Below are 17,948 nucleotides of genomic sequence, written 5' to 3'. Positions count from 1 at the left end.
GCACAAACTCCCACAATTCGCTTCTTTCAATGCGAATAGCATTATTTGCCCCACTACAGCCTTTTGGAGCTAGCCTGCCTGCCTGCCTGCCTGCCTATCTATCTATCTATCTATCTATCTATCTATCTATCTATCTATCTATCTATCTATCTATCTATCTATCTATCTATCTATCTATCTATCTATCTATCTATCTATCTATCTATCTATCTATCTATCTATCTATCTATCTATCTATCTATCTATCTATCTATCTATCTATCTATCTATCTATCTATCTATCTATCTATCTATCTATCTATCTATCTATCTATCTATCTATCTATCTATCTATCTATCTATCTATCTATCTATCTATCTATCTATCTATCTATCTATCTATCTATCTATCTATCTATCTATCTATCTTACGCTAACCCAATGCCCCAAGTTGTCTACCTGCTTGGGTAGCTATAGGTATGTGCTCCTGGTCGAGATGTCATCGTGGTCGTTCCCTTTTCGTCATTCCAGCCTCGTTATCTTAATCGCGTTGTGCGGTCATCGTCAACACGCCATTTACCCCGACCTAGTCACCCGAGTTGTCTGAATAGCTTGGGCCAGTAGGTATGGCCTCGTGGTCTGGATGCTGTCGTGGTCGCTGCATCACCGTCATTCCAGCATTGTCAGCAGACGCTCGTCAAACCGCCTCGTCACGCCATCGTCGTCATACAGTCGTCACGCATTTGTTGTCAAACCGCCACAGTGTTGCCATCGTGGTCGTTCAATCGCCGTCATTCCATATTCGTGAACTGACTCTCATCATCCTGTCACTGTCATACCTTCTACTCCGACGCGATAGTCCAAATAGCTTGGGGTCACAAGATACGTGTTCGGGGTCGTGATGCCATCGTGGTAATTGCATTGTCGTCATTCCAGCTTTGTAATGCGACTCTCGTCGTGCCATCGTAATCACGCGATCGTCGCCACACAGTCGTGGTCATGTAGTCGTCGTTATGCTGTCGTTTTATCACTGTCATCACTTCAGTAACGTCATCCCATCGTCGTCATGCCATCGAAGTCATACCGCCTTTATCATTCCGTCGAGGTAAATATTTCTTTATCATTATCTTGTAATCATACTGTCGTCATTCGATCGTGATTATGGCTCCACTGTCATGCCGTTATCGCTTGTTGATATCATGCCTCCATCGTCACACCGTCGTCGTGATGCCTTCACGGTCGTGCCATCATTGTCACTATAGCGACATCATCAGACTCTCGTCCAGTCATCGTCTTCAAGCCATAATCGTCACATAGGTTTCGTGATGCAGTCTTCGTCGCGCCATTATGATCACGCACTCGTCATCCCATTGTCCTCACGCCCTCGTCTGGCCATCGTCGTCACTGCATCGTCGTGATACGTTCCTCCTCATGCCATTGTCGTCACGCTGTCGTTTCACCACCGTCATCACGTTGGTAATGTCTTCCCATTGTCACCGTGCCGTCATCGTCCCACCACATTCGTCGATCCATCGACGTCATTCCTTGTTCGTCATTCTATCGTAATCGTGCCGTAGTCCTTCAACCGTGATTATCGTCGATGTCATCGTCCTCATTGCGTCGTCGTCACACAGACGCTATGATGCATCCGTTGCCATACCGTAGTCGCCATGCCGTCTTGGTAGTGCCATCGCCGTCATTCTCGCCGTTTCTTCATCTGGTTGTCGTCGTACAGTCGACGTCACACTATCGTCGTCATCTCATTGACCTCATGTCGTCCTTGTCACGTTGTCATCGTTATACCATCCTCATACCTTAAGAATCGACGTAACATTGAGGCTATGCCGTCGTCGTCATACGCCTTAGTTGTTCCCCATTGGTATCATTCCTTCTTTCTCATTCCATCTTCACTGCGTTGGCCTCATGCAGCCGTCGTAATGGCTTCGTGCTCGTCGGCGACCTTGGCAAGCGAGTAGTGCCACAGAAAAGTGGGACGATAACGGAGTACGTTGCATTATGTTGCACATAGCCGATTCAACGAAAGTCTCAGAATTACCACAGCATGTGTTAAATGGGACGTCACGGATAGGGTCTGTTGCTACATTAATGGCTCGAGTGATATTCGCATTACCGTCAACAGTCATCGTTAAATGAGTTTTACTGTAACTTTATTTTTTCCGCTCCATTACTGACACCAGGGTGTCTACCAAGTTGACATTTCCAAATTCCCTGAGTTTTCCAGGTTTTCCCTGAGTGCCATTGCAAATTTCCCTGAGTGATGCAGAACTATGTTTTATATCAACACGGGCTGAAACCATATCACCTGATGCTGTCACTCTCTAGTAAGCACATGAAAAAAAAGCAACTTAATCCAATTTGAATACTAAGGAGCAGTGTTGATGTGTTGATGTTATTCAAAAAGAGAATAGAAGGCAGGGGTTAGTAAAATGCACAGCAAATAAAGTGTCTTCGAAAAATTTGCAAATAGGGTCGGACATTATCAAACACGAATAAAAAGGAGATGCATACAAAGGCAAATATTTTCTAATATGAGCTATTTCTATCAACTGATCGCAACCTCAGTGGGATGAGGCCTGAACTCTGTCACAATTGAGATTCTCTCTCAACAGCTCGTAAGTCAACCTCAACAGTCCTGACATACTCTCAGCCCGCGCACGACACCCGAGTGTTGTGTTGCACTGCTCCAAAGAGTGTATTTTGGTTTGGATGAGGGACACCTGCATCTCGGCATCAGCCAAAACTTTATTTTTTGAGCTCAAGCTCTTTCAAAACGGCGGCAACAAGCTTCCTTTCTCGTGTATTCCTCAATGCGTAGGTCACTTCTGTTCTTGTCCGCCTTCCGCCACTCATTCGCCCCAAGGACCATTTGAAGCATCTTGATCAGTTGCACAGTCCACGACCGATTTTTCGAGCTCCCTAGGGGCCGCAAAAACGTCCGAAAAATCGGCCAGTTGGAAAAAAATAAATGCGTGTCATTTACTGCCCTTAGGGGCTCAAACCGCCACAGGCACGTTCGAAAATGCTCTGAAGGCCTGTCGGTACACGTATTAGGCATACCTGTGCTCGTACTGTGACAGGAAATGCCGGGTGCCCGCGTGCATAATTAAGATATACATACTGTATTCCGTGGCGATAGCCCCTTCCCACGCTTGTTATGCTTCACTGCAATACTTTTCCGTAAGCTTTTACCGAGTAACATTTCTGTACAGAGGCGAAGCTGACTTTCACGAACCGGCATTATGCAACGCACCGTGTTTTCCAGGTTTCTAAGCCAATCGCGAGGAGCACAAAGGTGGAGTCCGTGCCATTGCTGACAGCAGCGAATTCTTTCAATAAAAAGTTCGGCACCCACTGGCAAGAAGCTTCATAGCGAACGTCGAAGCAGCTAGGCCTAGCGTTGCCGCAGTGGTGGCAACGGGTGCCAGCGGATCTGCGTGCGAGAGTGCCGGTTCGAGGCGGCGAAGTAATCAAGACGGCAGCGGTGGTGCCTTTGATTAATGCCGTTTCGGACCTGCAGTCGCGGCAAAACGTCCGGAAAATCGGACGGCAAAGAGTTCTAGCGTCGGAAATTTCACACGTTCTGATACGTTGACACTATGGGGTACGAGGTGGCGCCGCGAAGCCGTCCAAATTATCGGGAATCCGGAAAGTCGCTCGTTGACTGTACACTGGCAACTCCTCCTGCCAACAACAGGGCGTCAAAGACGATTCATTACGATTCCTGTCTGCTACTCGAGCCAGCATTACCGCGACTTTTGACCCTTTCAATAAAATTGCCGCTAATTTTCCCTGATAGAGGCCCAAATTCCCTGAGTTTTCCCTGACTTTTTCCAGACTACGCGAAATCCCTGAGAATTCCCGGTTTTCCCGGTTTTCCCGGTTGGTAGACACCCTGGACACTGACTTGCCTTTAGACCACTGTACTACAGTGTGTTGTACTGCAACACAGAATACTGTACTCTGCTCTGTATTGTGTTACTGTAATATGCTATGATATTATACTATGCTAATATATATGTACTTTATGCCGTGTGCTTTCTACGGGGTTTGAAATTTATACGCAGCAGTTGTATCGTGCGTTCCGGCGGCCTGTATAAACTGTGTTACCCGCTTTTAACCTGAGATGTCATGCTATGCATAAACTACCTGGTATTTAAAGTCTATTGGTCCCATTTTTTTAACCAGCTCTTGTGCTTATCTATCATATTTGTTAGCCACCGTTTACTTGGCGCACTCACTCATCGAACAAGAATCTACCTCTGTGCTACGTGCGGCATGTCTGGCTCTTTTAGTATTTCTGGTTCTCCGAGGTTAACAAATGCTATTCGCGCTGTGAAGTCTTGAAGCACCAAAAGTAACAGAGGGTACTAAGGACATATAGCCCCACTATAGCTTCGTTCTCGGGCTCGTGCAGTGGCACTGAAACTTTCGGCGAGGACTGTATATTTTCGCCATTGTGAAAGATGATCTGGAAACTGTATGCTGATCTTATGCTCAGTGCTCATGTATTCCACGAGGTTCACACATGGTTTGCATTCCTCTCTCCGTCACTGTTTGAACCAGCTGTTCAGGTTTTCTTGACAAGTAATTGCCGTTTCCTTGCTCTTCGGCTGCTCGACATGGAAGTGGTTGCGTGCGGCATGTGCTTCTTTCCACCGCTCAACATTGATCGAAGTTGAGGCGCATATAACAAGGTGCACTGTGTGCGATTATCAGTCAGCCGGTAGACAGAGGGGCGGACTTCAAGCTCAGCTCGGAGCGCTCTTAGATTCGATCGTTCGATTGCGGGAAAGCCTTTTCTCCTACCTAATTTAAAATGACGCAGAATGGTAACAGACACGACCGACCCTTATCTCGTTCAACAAGACGGATGGCTGGCGTACTCAAGTGGATTGCACTTGCTTCGGACTGTCGTTGGAGATTGAGAAAGAGCACGCAGAGGCGCTCGGAAAGACACAGCAGCAAGCGAGGGCCTATATACTACGGAAAGCCGGATCACTATCGCGGTCTACGGTATTATCCGCGTGTTCGTTATGGGAGCATTGGTTCGCATCAAGGTGGAATTAAAAGGCTGCTAATTTGTTATACGGGAGCGATAGAAATCGCGCCTTTCCAAACGTCACTTCATCCGTATACAACACAAGCATATTCGAGAGGAAGACCCACCAGCGGCCCTACACTCAAGATTTCTTTTTTTCCTTTCTCTTTTTACTTCCTCGTTCGTTATTTGGATTGTGATCACCGGAATGTGCTCGCACTGGTATACAACTTCGAAAGCTCTTGGGGCTGCGTGCGATAAAATCAGACAGTACAGCGTTACCCTGGCCGCGCATCGCAAGTCACGAGAGAGAGAAAGACAGCTACGCAGGAACTAGCGCTCGCTCGCTCTGTATGTGGGAAGTGCACGGCTGTGGACGCCGAGTCAGCGGCCGAAGCGCGCGCACCTCGGCCGGATGAAGCCGCCACGCACGCTGGGAACCGCCGGGCTTCGCAATCCTCTAAAAGACAACGAAACCAAAGCGCGACATCGCGCCCCGTGTTTGCGCAGGCACGCAGAGCCACCAGACGCGAGCGCCTCCGATGCGCCTTCACGATAAGCGCTGGCAGCAGAGAGAAAACGCTCAGACTCGCTGGTTCCGAGGGGGGAAGAACCGTCCATCAGGGAAGAAGCCCTCGGTGCATGGTGCGCTAAGTTCAGCAGCGGGGACACCTTATATAACCTGTCTCCCGTTCTCCGGGGTTTACGCGGCGGTTTGCTTCTTCTCGTCGACCACTTTGCTTTTGTTTCTCGCTCACGGGGTGAACCTATGGACGATGGTGCTTTAAGTTTTCCGTAACTTTAGCTCCGTGATCGCTCTTCGAGCCGCCTCGCGACCGGGACGCTGCAGAGGGTAGAGGCGCGCATGCGAAGAACTAGTCTTCTCCTTAGACAATGCGAGAGGCAGGCCGAGGGCCGGGTGAGGGGGGAAATGGGGGAGGAGCCGACAGGAAGCGAGGCAGTTGCACGTCGTTGATGGAAGAGGTGGAGCTGCGGGCTGCCGAACGAAGCATGCGTCTCTTCGCCCGTAATGGCCACTCAAACAGACTAAGGCATTTCGTATACGAAGATATGCAAGGAGCGGGGGTAGGCAGACGAGTAAGAGCACCACGGTGTCGGGATTCGGAAGTCACTTCAACGCGCGGCCAGCCTATATAGGCTCGCAACTATGCGACGGCTTGACGTGAGTTTAGCGCAAACTTGCTGCGCACGGAGATGCCTGCTCCGAGTGTTTCTTGTGGGGATGGAGGCGTTCGATGACGCTTGTCCGGTAGTGACAGGCCGAGGTGCCGATAACATCTCCGACGCGCGCGTTGTCTTGCACGCCCGCAGCCCTTCGTTGAGTGAACCGAGTTGACGCTCTACTTCGCTCCGGGCGCGCCTTTCCCGTGACCCGGAGGGCTTCGCTTTTCTGCGCCAGACTGGCTCGCGTCTTGCGAAAACACGTGTCGATGGGCCGCGCGGACAAGGTCTCCGAGTGAAGCGTCCCGCTGTGGGGTGAGCCAAGGAACCGAACGCCGTTTGGATTCTCTCTGCTCTGTTTCCTGTTCTCGAAAGACGTGCCAAGCATTCGCTGAGGTGATTGGAGATTTGACTCAAGCTTTCTTCTTTCTTTTCTTTTCTTTTGATGCGTTAGCATTAACATAGCGCCAAAAGGGAAAGAAGCACATGTGTGTGAAATGTTGGGAGCCGGTCACGTAGTAGAGGTATGTATAATGAGCTCCTGAAGAACACTTAGCAAGGTGGTGAATTGTGTTTAATCATGAATCCGGTACCTTAAAGAGGGTGCGACCTAATTGTAGACGCATTTCTCTCTAATTTACGGCTAGATTGCCACTGAATTCTTTTTTTCTTTTCACGTGCACGTACGTCGGAATACATGCGTAAAGTCGTGTGCACACCTCTGATTTCTCTTACGTTTCTTTTTTTTTTTATGTCGGTGACGGGGCTACTTTGACTCGCATATTTTGAAAATAAAGCTGTGTCAGAGTCCGTGAACAGTGCGTCATGGTAATCGTGTGTTTCGGACTGATTGAATGGTAATTCTGTCGGGTTCGAATGCTGCACATAAGCGACGTTCACATGAATGCCACACTGGCGTATATCGAGTTTCTTCGTTGGAAACAAGCCGGAACAAGTTTCCGGTGAGTGCGTTTCGCTAGTTAGTGGAGAAGAGCGCACCTTGCAGCATTCGCACCATGTTTTATCTGTCACTCGATGTGACACGCCAGCGTTTGCACGCGTGCCGTGAGAAGACTTACCCGTCTTCATCTACCATCTACTCTCTCTCTCTCTCTCTCTCTCTCTCTCTCTCTCTCTCTCTCTCTCTCTCTCTCTCTCTCTATATATATATATATATATATATATATATATATATATATATATATATATATATATATATATATATATATATATATATATATATATATATATGCGTGTGTGTGTATGTGTTCCCATATATCGTACAGGACAAGTTCTACATCATTAAATGAACGAATGAGGAGGAGGTAAGAGGAGGAGAAGTGCTGCTAGCTTCAGGCGAACCTAGCCTTGCGAAGGTTGCCGGTAATTGCTCCACCGGAGCGCCATTTATCAAGCGCGAATGCGCTTTCAAGTCCATCACGTTCCATCTGGTAACATAACGTCAATGTTAACACAGAGAATTTGATTCGATCTGGACTCGCCACTTAGAATACCACACGTTCCCATACACTGTACGGGGATCGCGTCATGTCATATATTGGAGCATACGGGGTTTTACTTTCGACCCCCATACGTTCAAATAATCATATGAACGTATGGAGGTATTGCGTGATAACCTGAATTCGCTGCGTGTTAATGTTGCATAACGACGTTGCACTTTGATATTTTTGTCATGTAATTACTGTTGCCCCTCTTACTCAATGCCTTTCAATGGGCCTGTAAGGCAATATGAATAAATAAATAAATAGATATGGGACTCGCAACATACTGTATGTGGGAACATGCGGCTTTTTGTGTGTAGACCCCACATGTTTATACGGTATCGTTTGATATGGAGCTTATGATATTTTCTGTGGGGTGGCCGGATAGAGAATGAAAAAGAAAATCGAATGTTAATGTCCGTCCCGGATAACTGTATATACAAGGCGGTGTCGGCGTGCCAAGCCTACGTAACGACTTGCCCTGTTGCCCCGTGTGCAGGGGCCTGGCGTCGGGAGGCCCCGAGGAGCCCAACAACGCGGTGGTGGCGACAGCGCTGGGAAGCGCCGTGATGAGCGGCACGCAGCTCCAGCTGAGCGTGCCGCTGCGACGCAAGCAGCGCGGCCTGGTGCGCGCCAACCCGGGTTCCCTGCAGGCCATCGCGCGGGGCATGCGCCTGGCCATCGCCGAGTGCAAGCACCAGTTCCGGAACCGGCGCTGGAACTGCCCCACGCCCGAGTACATGCGTGGAAAGTCGCTCTTCGGAAAGATCGTCCAGAGGGGTGAGTGGCGCGCGCATGCGCCGTCTTGTTGTCGAGCAATGGTGCTCACACACACCACGCGGAATATATATATATATATATATATATATATATATATATATATATATATATATATATATATATATATATATATATATATATATATATATATATATATATATATATATATATATATATATATATATATATATATATATATATATATACTTTTACGGGAATATCTTGTAAATGTTACATTACATAAATTATATCTTTTTTTAAATAATAACATCTTATAAAGTTTAATTGATCCATTCATATAGACAGGAATTATTTGGTATTAATAAGTATAGGGGCACATGCCTGCTAATGAAACATTCTTCTCAGTTATCTCCTCTTCCCCACCTTCGTCGTGATTTTTCTCTAGTGTATTCCTTTACTTTAGTCATTTTAGTCAGCAAAAAAAAATAAAAAAATTCCTTTGACGGAAATGACTACAACGTACACTACTACTTAAGGTAATGTTAAGGGGCTATATTATTATGTAGGTAGTTGCTTGAGAAGTAAATTTGTTATTTTTTTTCTTTATTTGTTGATTAAATGTGTTCTCGCTTCTAGTGCTGGTAATCTCCGCCTCTTCGAATAATCGAGCAGGCGATTTTTGAAAATTCCGGAACACGTAAAAAATGATCACCCCGTACATAAATGTGACAGGAGTTTGCCCGTGAAGTTCAGTTAACGCGCTAAGGATTTGTCGGCACTGCGTGTGCTTAGGGTTATTTGCAACGTTGCTCACTATATAGTATATACCACTGACAAACAATAAGAAAAAAAGATTGATAACCACAGTGATAACTTTTTATAACTAGTAATAATTACCACAGCCAAACGCACACGCCATGTGTACCGAAATAAGTGTGCATACAATAAACAGTCTGCATAAGTATCGGCATTGAAAGTTGAAAGGAAAATGCAAGGTGGGAAAAACAAAACGAAAAGAAAACAAAAAGAAAAAACCGAGGGAACGTGGGTCAGTCTCGAAGGCTTTGCATTGTCACATGGCGTCTCAAAACAGTGCATGTCACTAGGGAAGGATGGGGATAATTGGTTCGCTCTCGCCTGTACGTTATATTAACAGCAACCTGTTATGCGATGGGGCGTACACGCCAGTCGTCTCAAAACGATACAGTTGGCGTTGTCAGGAAAGACTCATGGGTAGAGCATCGGGGTCTTAAGCTGGGGTCCCTATAGTTCGAACCCTCAATCGGACACGCACTTTCTTTTTATTCGAGAGACGCGAGAGTAGCTTACCTGCGTAACGCACCTGATATGAGACAAAGAATGGTTCGCACATAAAAGAAGAAAAAAGAAAGAACAGGCAGCGGTTGATTTGTATGCTACATGTGTTTGATGATAAAGAACATAACAAAATATGGTCGCGCGGGCGCAGGAAAGCCTTTTTATTTCCTACGCGTCCGCGTTTGCAGTGTGCATCCCTCACCATAGATGCATGGAGGCAACAAAGACCATGACAAGAACGCAGCGTTCGTTTGTTCTGTCGTCATCCTTAATTGTCATTCCACGATGGAGATTGACGAGTTCTCATCCTGGCATATATCGCATTAAAGAGTGGCGTATTTATGTCCCTTGTTTTCTTTTTCCTGACAACAGGCTGTTTTTAATAGCTAGTCCTACGTGATATATGTACTGCATCTATAAGAAAGCTTTTAACATTCATGATCGTTTTATTAAAAAAACTGAATATGCTATATCAGCAAATGTGTGCCCGACTGCAAGCTTCTACACAAGCGTAGCGGGAATGCCTATATCTCCTTAATCCCGACTGCTTAATCCCGTGCTGACTTACTTAATCGAGCACTTTTATTCTGTGCCACTAGTCTTGGCGCTTGCTTACCGTATGTTCTCTCATCTGTCGCACCGCGACGTTAATATCACTATTTACCCTTGCCGACTAACCTCGCTGTTTTTCCTTCTTCCCAGTCACTCACTTCTGCCCTATATCAAAGTCGTCACAGTACTCACGGGATCCTCCTGCGGAACATCTGTCACTGTCATGGACAGGCGGAATTTGATCAATCAATCAATCAATCAATCAATCAATCAATCAATCAATCAATCAATCAATCAATCAATCAATCAATCAATCAATCATACAATCAATCAATCAATCAATCAAACAATCAATCAATCAATCATACAATCAATCAATCAATCAATGGTGGTTGTTAAAGTCATAAAGATAAACCAGGACTAGGAGCGAAAGTATAGCGGAGGGTTCCAGATTAATTTTGACAGTGGCGTAGCCACAAACTCTTTTTAAGGTGGCGGGGGGGGGGGGGGCACACACTTGACTAGGGACGGGAAGGGGGAGGAAGGGGGAGGGGGCTAGGAAGGCCGCATACTAACACAGAACATTTCAGAGGCGAGGGGGTGGAGAGGGCGGAGGCACGTGCCCGGTGTGTCACCCCTTGTTGGCTACGCCACACGCACCTGGGATTCTTCAATGTGCACCTAAGTGGGATTACACGAGTGTTCTCGCATTTCGCCCCCGAGTCGCAAGTTAAGCACTGGACGAATTATCGCCGTTGTCTTATAGACACGTTAACATGGTACAATTGCGATACCGAAACCGAAACACCAAATGTCAGTAAGCGGCATATATAACGAAGAGAAGGAGGGGAGCAGCGAAACGAAGGAAGCTCGCCGTGATGCGCACCCACGTATGCACACCCGCACGCTCACATGCACTCACACGTGCACAGGCACGCATATGCACCCAAACACACACATATATACGCTCGCGCACACACACGCACGCTCACACACACACACACACACACACACACACACACACACACACGTATACGCGCACATAGAAAAATAAAAGAGAGGTCGACTCCGCCGAAACGGGAGCAGCGCCTGCACTCCTCGCGCATAAGAGACGACGCAGACAGGCAGCGACAGCAAGGGGCGCTCGTGCGTGCTAGCACGCGCCGTGCGCGTATGGCGGCGCGGTGAGGAAGCTCTTAAGGGACACGGTGTAAATCAGGTAGTCGCAATAGCCGCCAGTAACAGCAGCAGCAGCCGAGTTCAGGGGGAAGAAGCAGGCCCTCTCCTGTGTCGGCTGCGACGGCTCCCGATACGGCCGCCGTCTATCTTAATGACCGATCGCAGAGCGCACGCGCCAAGCCACCCCTGCGCCTATCCCGCCTCTGCAGCGCACTTCCCCGCAGAACGCCTCGCGCTCCCGCTTCGTGGACCGTGGAGCGGCCAGCCCGGCGCGCGCTGTTCTTCGGACGGGGTGGCCGATGCGGCGCGTTGTCTCGGTCAAATGGCGTCATCCCTTAACAGGCGACCGGACAGGCTACCCATGCACCCTCAATGTCAGCATTTTCAAAGACGCCTACAACGTCAAACCGGGAGATCTGAGACCACTTAGATATTTCATTTGCGTGCTACAACTTCTCGGCCGCAGTCTGGCTGTGCGAGAGTGAGACCGAACTTATGCTAAGTCTGAAAACGGACTTGGGAGATGTGTGCACAGTGTCTTCGAACAAACTGACCGCGCGAGTCACTTCATGCGCAACGGCATCGTCATCCTTAACTTTGTCTATTTTTCTAAGTATGAAATTATTTTCCTGCGATCGCTCTGCTGTATTGCGGCCCGTCTGAAGGTGCTTGCAGACTGCAATGTGCGATTCCGAAATTAAAAAAGAGAAACCAGCACGGAAAATTGCGGTGTGATTGAAGATCTTCGTAAGGTTATTGAACTACTATCAAGGCAGCAGTGGACGAAGCGTCTCCACGCTCGAGTGCACTAAACGTCAGGTTCTGTGTGCAACTGTACTTAAAACGTGTTCAAAGTTTTATTATTTGTTTTCCCGAAAATATTCGGAACCTGGCGCATATCGTAGTTGAAAGCGCAGTGCCGCCTTTTTCGTGCCTTCCGGGGTGTCTTGAAAACAAAGAGAAAAAGAATAGAACGCGCACATAATATACACAAAAAAACATTCGCGGAGTGAGAGTCGTGATATCCAGGTCCCCCTACATTTTTTTCCTTGCACTTATTCTCATATATATATATATATATATATATATATATATATATATATATATATATATATATATATATATATATATATATATATATATATATATATATATATATATATATATATATATATATATATTCAAGGGGTGTCTAAGGGAATACAGGCCGCTCACGATTCTGGGAAGTGCGCGTGATCTACTCGGGACAATAAAAACCAGCATTAGCACTCTCCTTATTCTTTTTTCTTTTTGTCCGCATACGATCGCGCGAAAATAACAGCCCCCGCTACGGAACTCCATAGGTCACGCGGCCAGAGGTCGTGGACCGAACATCGTCGCACCATCTCAGCGTCCACATAAGCTTCCCGCGCTGAAGTGCGAACAGAGAAGACGACGCGAGTTCTCACAGAAACCTCACGCTTTCGAAATGGTGAACAGCTCGCGGACAGAATCAAAAGCAAACTGCTTCGAAACAGTGACAGCTGCACAAGCGCGCGCTCCCATGTGGGCACGGCGAGCAAGACTGCTGTTCTAAACCCTTCAAACAATTTCAGCCAGGAGAGTAGGACAAGGTTATCCCCACTTCTCGCGTTTCTCTAGTTTTCTCTCTCTACCTCTCAGCCCCTCTTGGAATTCAAGGCAAAACTACACAGCTCTCCCGCTGCACTTCGTGTGCGCAGGGCTTCACGCTATCAGATAGCCTTACGAAAAATCCTGTCCGACCCAACATTCGTTCGACCGTGCAGGAGGAATCGGGGTCGTATACATATGAAGCTTTCCTCAACTTCGCTACCACCCGTCGCCTTGCATTAATAATTCTTCGAGGTTTTATTGTGTAGGTTGTTTGCTTCACTAGTGTGCTGTGTAGATATCAAGCGTTTAATGCACACTTGATCAAAACTTTTCTCTTCGCTAGTTGGTTCATTGCTTTAATCGATGCGTAAACGGCGTGGAACAAAGAGGACAACGTATAAAGGCCCATATGTGCATAATTGTATCGTGGTTTTGGCGCGTAAAAACCCAAAATTTTTTTTAAGGGCACATATAAACACACACGCGGTCGCCAATTTCTTATACTGTTTATTCATTTATTCAGCACGGCAGCTTTATAAAAGCTTGGTCTTGAATGGGTAATTGTTATTTATCGCGACAGCAGTCAATCTTTATTATCAGTAAGCTGCGCAGTTTAACGGCAGATTTCAAGTAAGAAATAAAAAAGAAGAAAGAGGGGAAGAAATGGAGAAAAACGGGGTGTGTGGAGAAGAATAATCTCAGCGTAGCTTTTCTTTCTTTTTTTTCCGATAGAAAGGCTTGCGGAGTGTTTTTTCAGTTAACCAACACTGATAGGTTGGGTCAATACAAATGTGAACAAAATAAAAAAAATATATTGAAACTAGATCGTATCAGAAGCAATGTCAAACGTTAAAGCAGCATGATATTAAAAGGAATAATTAAATCATAGGGTGTTACGTGCCAAAACCAACAGCACGATATGAATGCAACGCTTTTATCACAATGTTAGGTGTTGACGAAACACTGTTGTTCATGTCATCATTTTCAGAGCATAAATAATAAGGAGAAATCATCTTGAACCACTCAGAATAGGATTAGGAGGGAGTGGGGACGACTGCGGTCGGATCGTCGTGAAGCGTTCCTGTGGTCATGACACTTTGTTCCGTGACTCGGGTGTAAAAAATTCGCCCCAGCGATTTCTGCTTTCTTTTTTTCTTCCCCCACCCCCCTTTTCTATAGCGCTGGTGAAGTAGCCCACTGATCAGAGCAAAAGAACACTGAAATGTCCGGCACAATAAAAGTCGAAGGTAGACAGTGCGAAATCTTTAAGTGAAAGATGGAAAGAGGCGGCAAAAGTGGTCAGAGGTCAAACGTCGGCTCCGCTCCAGCCGTCATCAAGTGGGACTTCGCTCCCAAACGCCTATCCGTCCACTCGGCGCTCATGCCTATAGCGGCGGCTCGCCGACGGTCATAGCGCGCCACACAGAGGGGAGGGGGGGAGGGGGGCAACCTTTGTGTTGGGCCACAACGGACGACTGCATGCAGTACGTGCCCAGATGGGAGGTTACTAAAGCATCGCTGAACGGCCGAAAAGTTGGGAGAAGGAGGAGGAGAGTAGAGGAAGGGGAGCGCGCGGAAAAAAGAAAGAAAGAGTGCGCAGGGAAATGGTCCTGCACGCCTGGTCTCCGCCCGACATTAAATCCCCCCCTTTTCTAACCTCCCCGTCGTTTTGAGCGTTGACTACTACGCCTGCATATCGTGAGCGCGGGGCTGGTCGCACCGGGGCATCGTGAAACCGCCGCCATTAACGAACAGCTTTTCACTGCGCCCCCCCCTCCCCCGCGTCCCTCCGCCACCGCAGCTCTCCCGCCGCAGCGTTGCGCGTTGAAATATGCATGCGCTCAGTCGTCGCAACCGCGAGAGGTCAAATCGCAGCCTAAAGCGTCTTCCACCCGCGGCGACGAAGGATGGTGGCGAAACTGCGGCGACGCGGGGCCAGCGCCGCATTGCGGACGAACGCGCTTAACTGGGCCTCGCACGGTCGTCTGCACAGAACGCGTTTGCACAATCGGACGAGTGTAGGTGTCATCGCATTAGTGCCTTCTTTCGGGGTCACGTAATTGGTTTGACGCAATAACACATATATATATATATATATATATATATATATATATATATATATATATATATATATATATATATATATATATAAACGAGAAGAAAGGGGGTTAACCGAGGGACCCGATAATCATCCACTTTAATTTCCATAATTTATCATTACTTTATTTCATTTATTAAGCACATGCAATTTCCCCTATGTTGTACTTGGTGTCAGTGTTTGTTGGCTTCTCCTTATATGACTATATATATATATATATATATATATATATATATATATATATATATATATATATATATATATATATATATATATATATATATATAAAGAGAGAGAGAGAGAGAGAAAAGTTGAAAGGTTGGTCTGAACCAAGGTTCTGACCTGCTGCTGAGCATTGGTGAAGCGAGACGGTAGGAAAAAGACAAAAAGAAAAAAAGCAAACACAAACAGGGAGAGAGAGAGCTGTTGGTGATGCATACTCTTATGTCCAACTGCCTAAATGAAAGTGTGAGCCCTATATTGAACGAACGTGTATGAAGCGAACGAGATCTCAAAATATACAAGCACACTTGCAGTTTAGAACGATTTACCTCTAACAGCACTGTAGAACCTATTACTCACGCAAGGATTGAAAGGGCAAGGATTAATCACACACAAGGATTGACAAGGATCCCACGCAGCGCGCCCACTTCCTTCACTATCAATGCGAAGCATTCTTTTCCCAATTCCTGGCAATTTGCGGCAAATAGGCAGGTAACTTCCTGTCTCGCCGCGTTTCTGGCCTCAATGAGAACAAATGCGCCACCGATGGTGGATTTGAACCTCGGTCTTCCAGCACAGCAGCCCGATGTTCTGGCCACTAGGCCATAATCGCGTGCACATACTTCTCTCGTGCCAAAGCCAACTATACTCCGTTCCATACATAGCAGTGAACGCTGTGGAGGCCAGGGAGACTTCTTGCAGTGGCTTCGTTCGCACTTGGATATAGTTCGATCTTTTTGGACCGCAATTGTGCGCAACTGTTGTTTATATAGGCTCAGTATTAAATAAAACAAGTTTTAATCCTGAGAAACAAACGCACTGCGGTGCACGTCTGGTAATGCGTTGTATTACATCATTTTTATGTTTGTTGTCCTTTTCTGATTTTTTTTTTTTTATTTGCAGCCCGTCGCAAGGAGCCTCGCGTTCTTTTTCGCGCGCAGCGAGGCAAAGGCGGAACGCGCAGAGTGATAACTTTTCTTGACCGAACTTCTTGCGTAGCATTGAGTGCTATGTGTGGAACGGAGTATAGCTATGTGAGACGTTTGCTGCCTGCGTTAAGTGTCCGTTTCTCGCATTGTTTCCTCGCGACAGCTCGCGCATTCAGACGCTGTGTTTGACTTCATCACCATAGGGATCGGCCTTCATTACCAATTCCTTTCCTCGTAGCAGCTAACGCTACGTAGAAGCTGCGCGATGTTGTACCGCCTTCACGTTCGACCCAGGTCGCAAAGGTTGTAAAGTTTCTTCGTTGTAGCACTAATGGGATCGTCGTTTTAATGTAACCCGCGTGAGATAGATGGATTTATAACGCTTTGTCGTAGATTACGTCACAATCCATGTTAATTTTGCTTACGTCCCCGTTCACTGTGCCTGTGTGGAACCTGACAGTCGACATGTCATAAACTCGCGTCAAACGGTCAGAGTAGAAATCATGGCATCGCAGTCCTCACCGTTGTCGTCGTCACACATACGCTCGTGTGATCACGCCCCCCCCCCCCCACTCACGCTCGTGTGATCACGCCCCCCCACTCCCCCTCCCGTGAAAAAGAAAAGGGAGAAAACAGCTTACCTCGAAAACACGTCGGTCCGTCTGGTAACATTTTGCGTAACCTCGAATGTTGCTAGATGGTCACCTACCTGCAAAATGCGTCGTATAACATCGGTTCCCACAGTACGTAAGATCTGCATATTTTTTTTTCCGTATCGCAGCCCTGAAAGCTGTGCTTCTTTATCTGAATTTACCCAATGTATTATTACCATTCGAACCTGTGCTATAGTGTGGCGTAAATAATGCACGTAATGAGCACAGGTTCGTCTTCTCTTTGCAGTGAGCTTCATTCACAGACACTTGTGTAGTGTTGTGCAAGCAATCAACAAGGGGTGGGAAAAGACAGTTTAGGGTCGTCGAAAAGGGGCACCGTTTGAAGGTGGCAAGCCCCATTCTTCAATATAAGAGTGATAAAAAAGACTAATATACGTGCGCGAAAGAGACATGAGAGAGTGATAGAGAAATTCCACGAGAAGTAATCAGTGGTTTAGCAGAATTGGACCTCTCGTCAACGGCTTGCAAGATCCACAGGCTAACACATGAACGGGCTGCAATATCGGTGGCAGTGATGTAATAACTCATCACAGTGTTTGACGTAATGCTTTTCTTCGCTGGATAGCATAAGCAAGCAGAAAGAAGACCTTGTAAACTGTTTGCCTCATGAAAGCTTGTTTGGACACACATTGTAGAACGTGCTTAAATCCGTTAAAGAACGTAGCTAGACGGAAGCGAGAGTTTTCAGATGTAAGGACATAATGGGCGAAATTCCTACAAAAACAATTGGGCAGTGCTACTCACATCAAAATTTATTGAAGGTCAATGTCGATCAGACAATGGTAAAGTTATGCGCACAAAGCATATACGGTTCATTACGCAGTACGACTAGCGCATCGGGCTATCAAACATTTTTTTGTTCTTCGATTAGTTACCTCACCGAGAAAATTGCAGGTGTTG

At 46.7% G+C, this 17,948-nt stretch overlaps 1 protein-coding gene across 2 annotated transcripts in view; it reads left to right on the top strand.

The window, feature by feature from the left end:
• Window positions 1–17,948, top strand: part of LOC135918561 (protein Wnt-1-like) — a 60,921-nt gene that overhangs the window by 25,594 nt on the left and 17,379 nt on the right. For both annotated transcript variants that reach the window (XM_065452170.2, XM_065452169.2), the window contains exon 2: window positions 8,222–8,502. In XM_065452170.2, coding sequence (XP_065308242.2) covers window positions 8,222–8,502 — 281 coding nt within the window. The remainder of the gene's footprint in view (window positions 1–8,221; window positions 8,503–17,948) is intronic.

Source organism: Dermacentor albipictus, chromosome 1 (genome assembly GCF_038994185.2).
Source record: "Dermacentor albipictus isolate Rhodes 1998 colony chromosome 1, USDA_Dalb.pri_finalv2, whole genome shotgun sequence".
Lineage (NCBI taxonomy): Eukaryota > Metazoa > Arthropoda > Arachnida > Ixodida > Ixodidae > Dermacentor > Dermacentor albipictus.
This window is presented reverse-complemented; position numbering and strand designations above follow the sequence as displayed.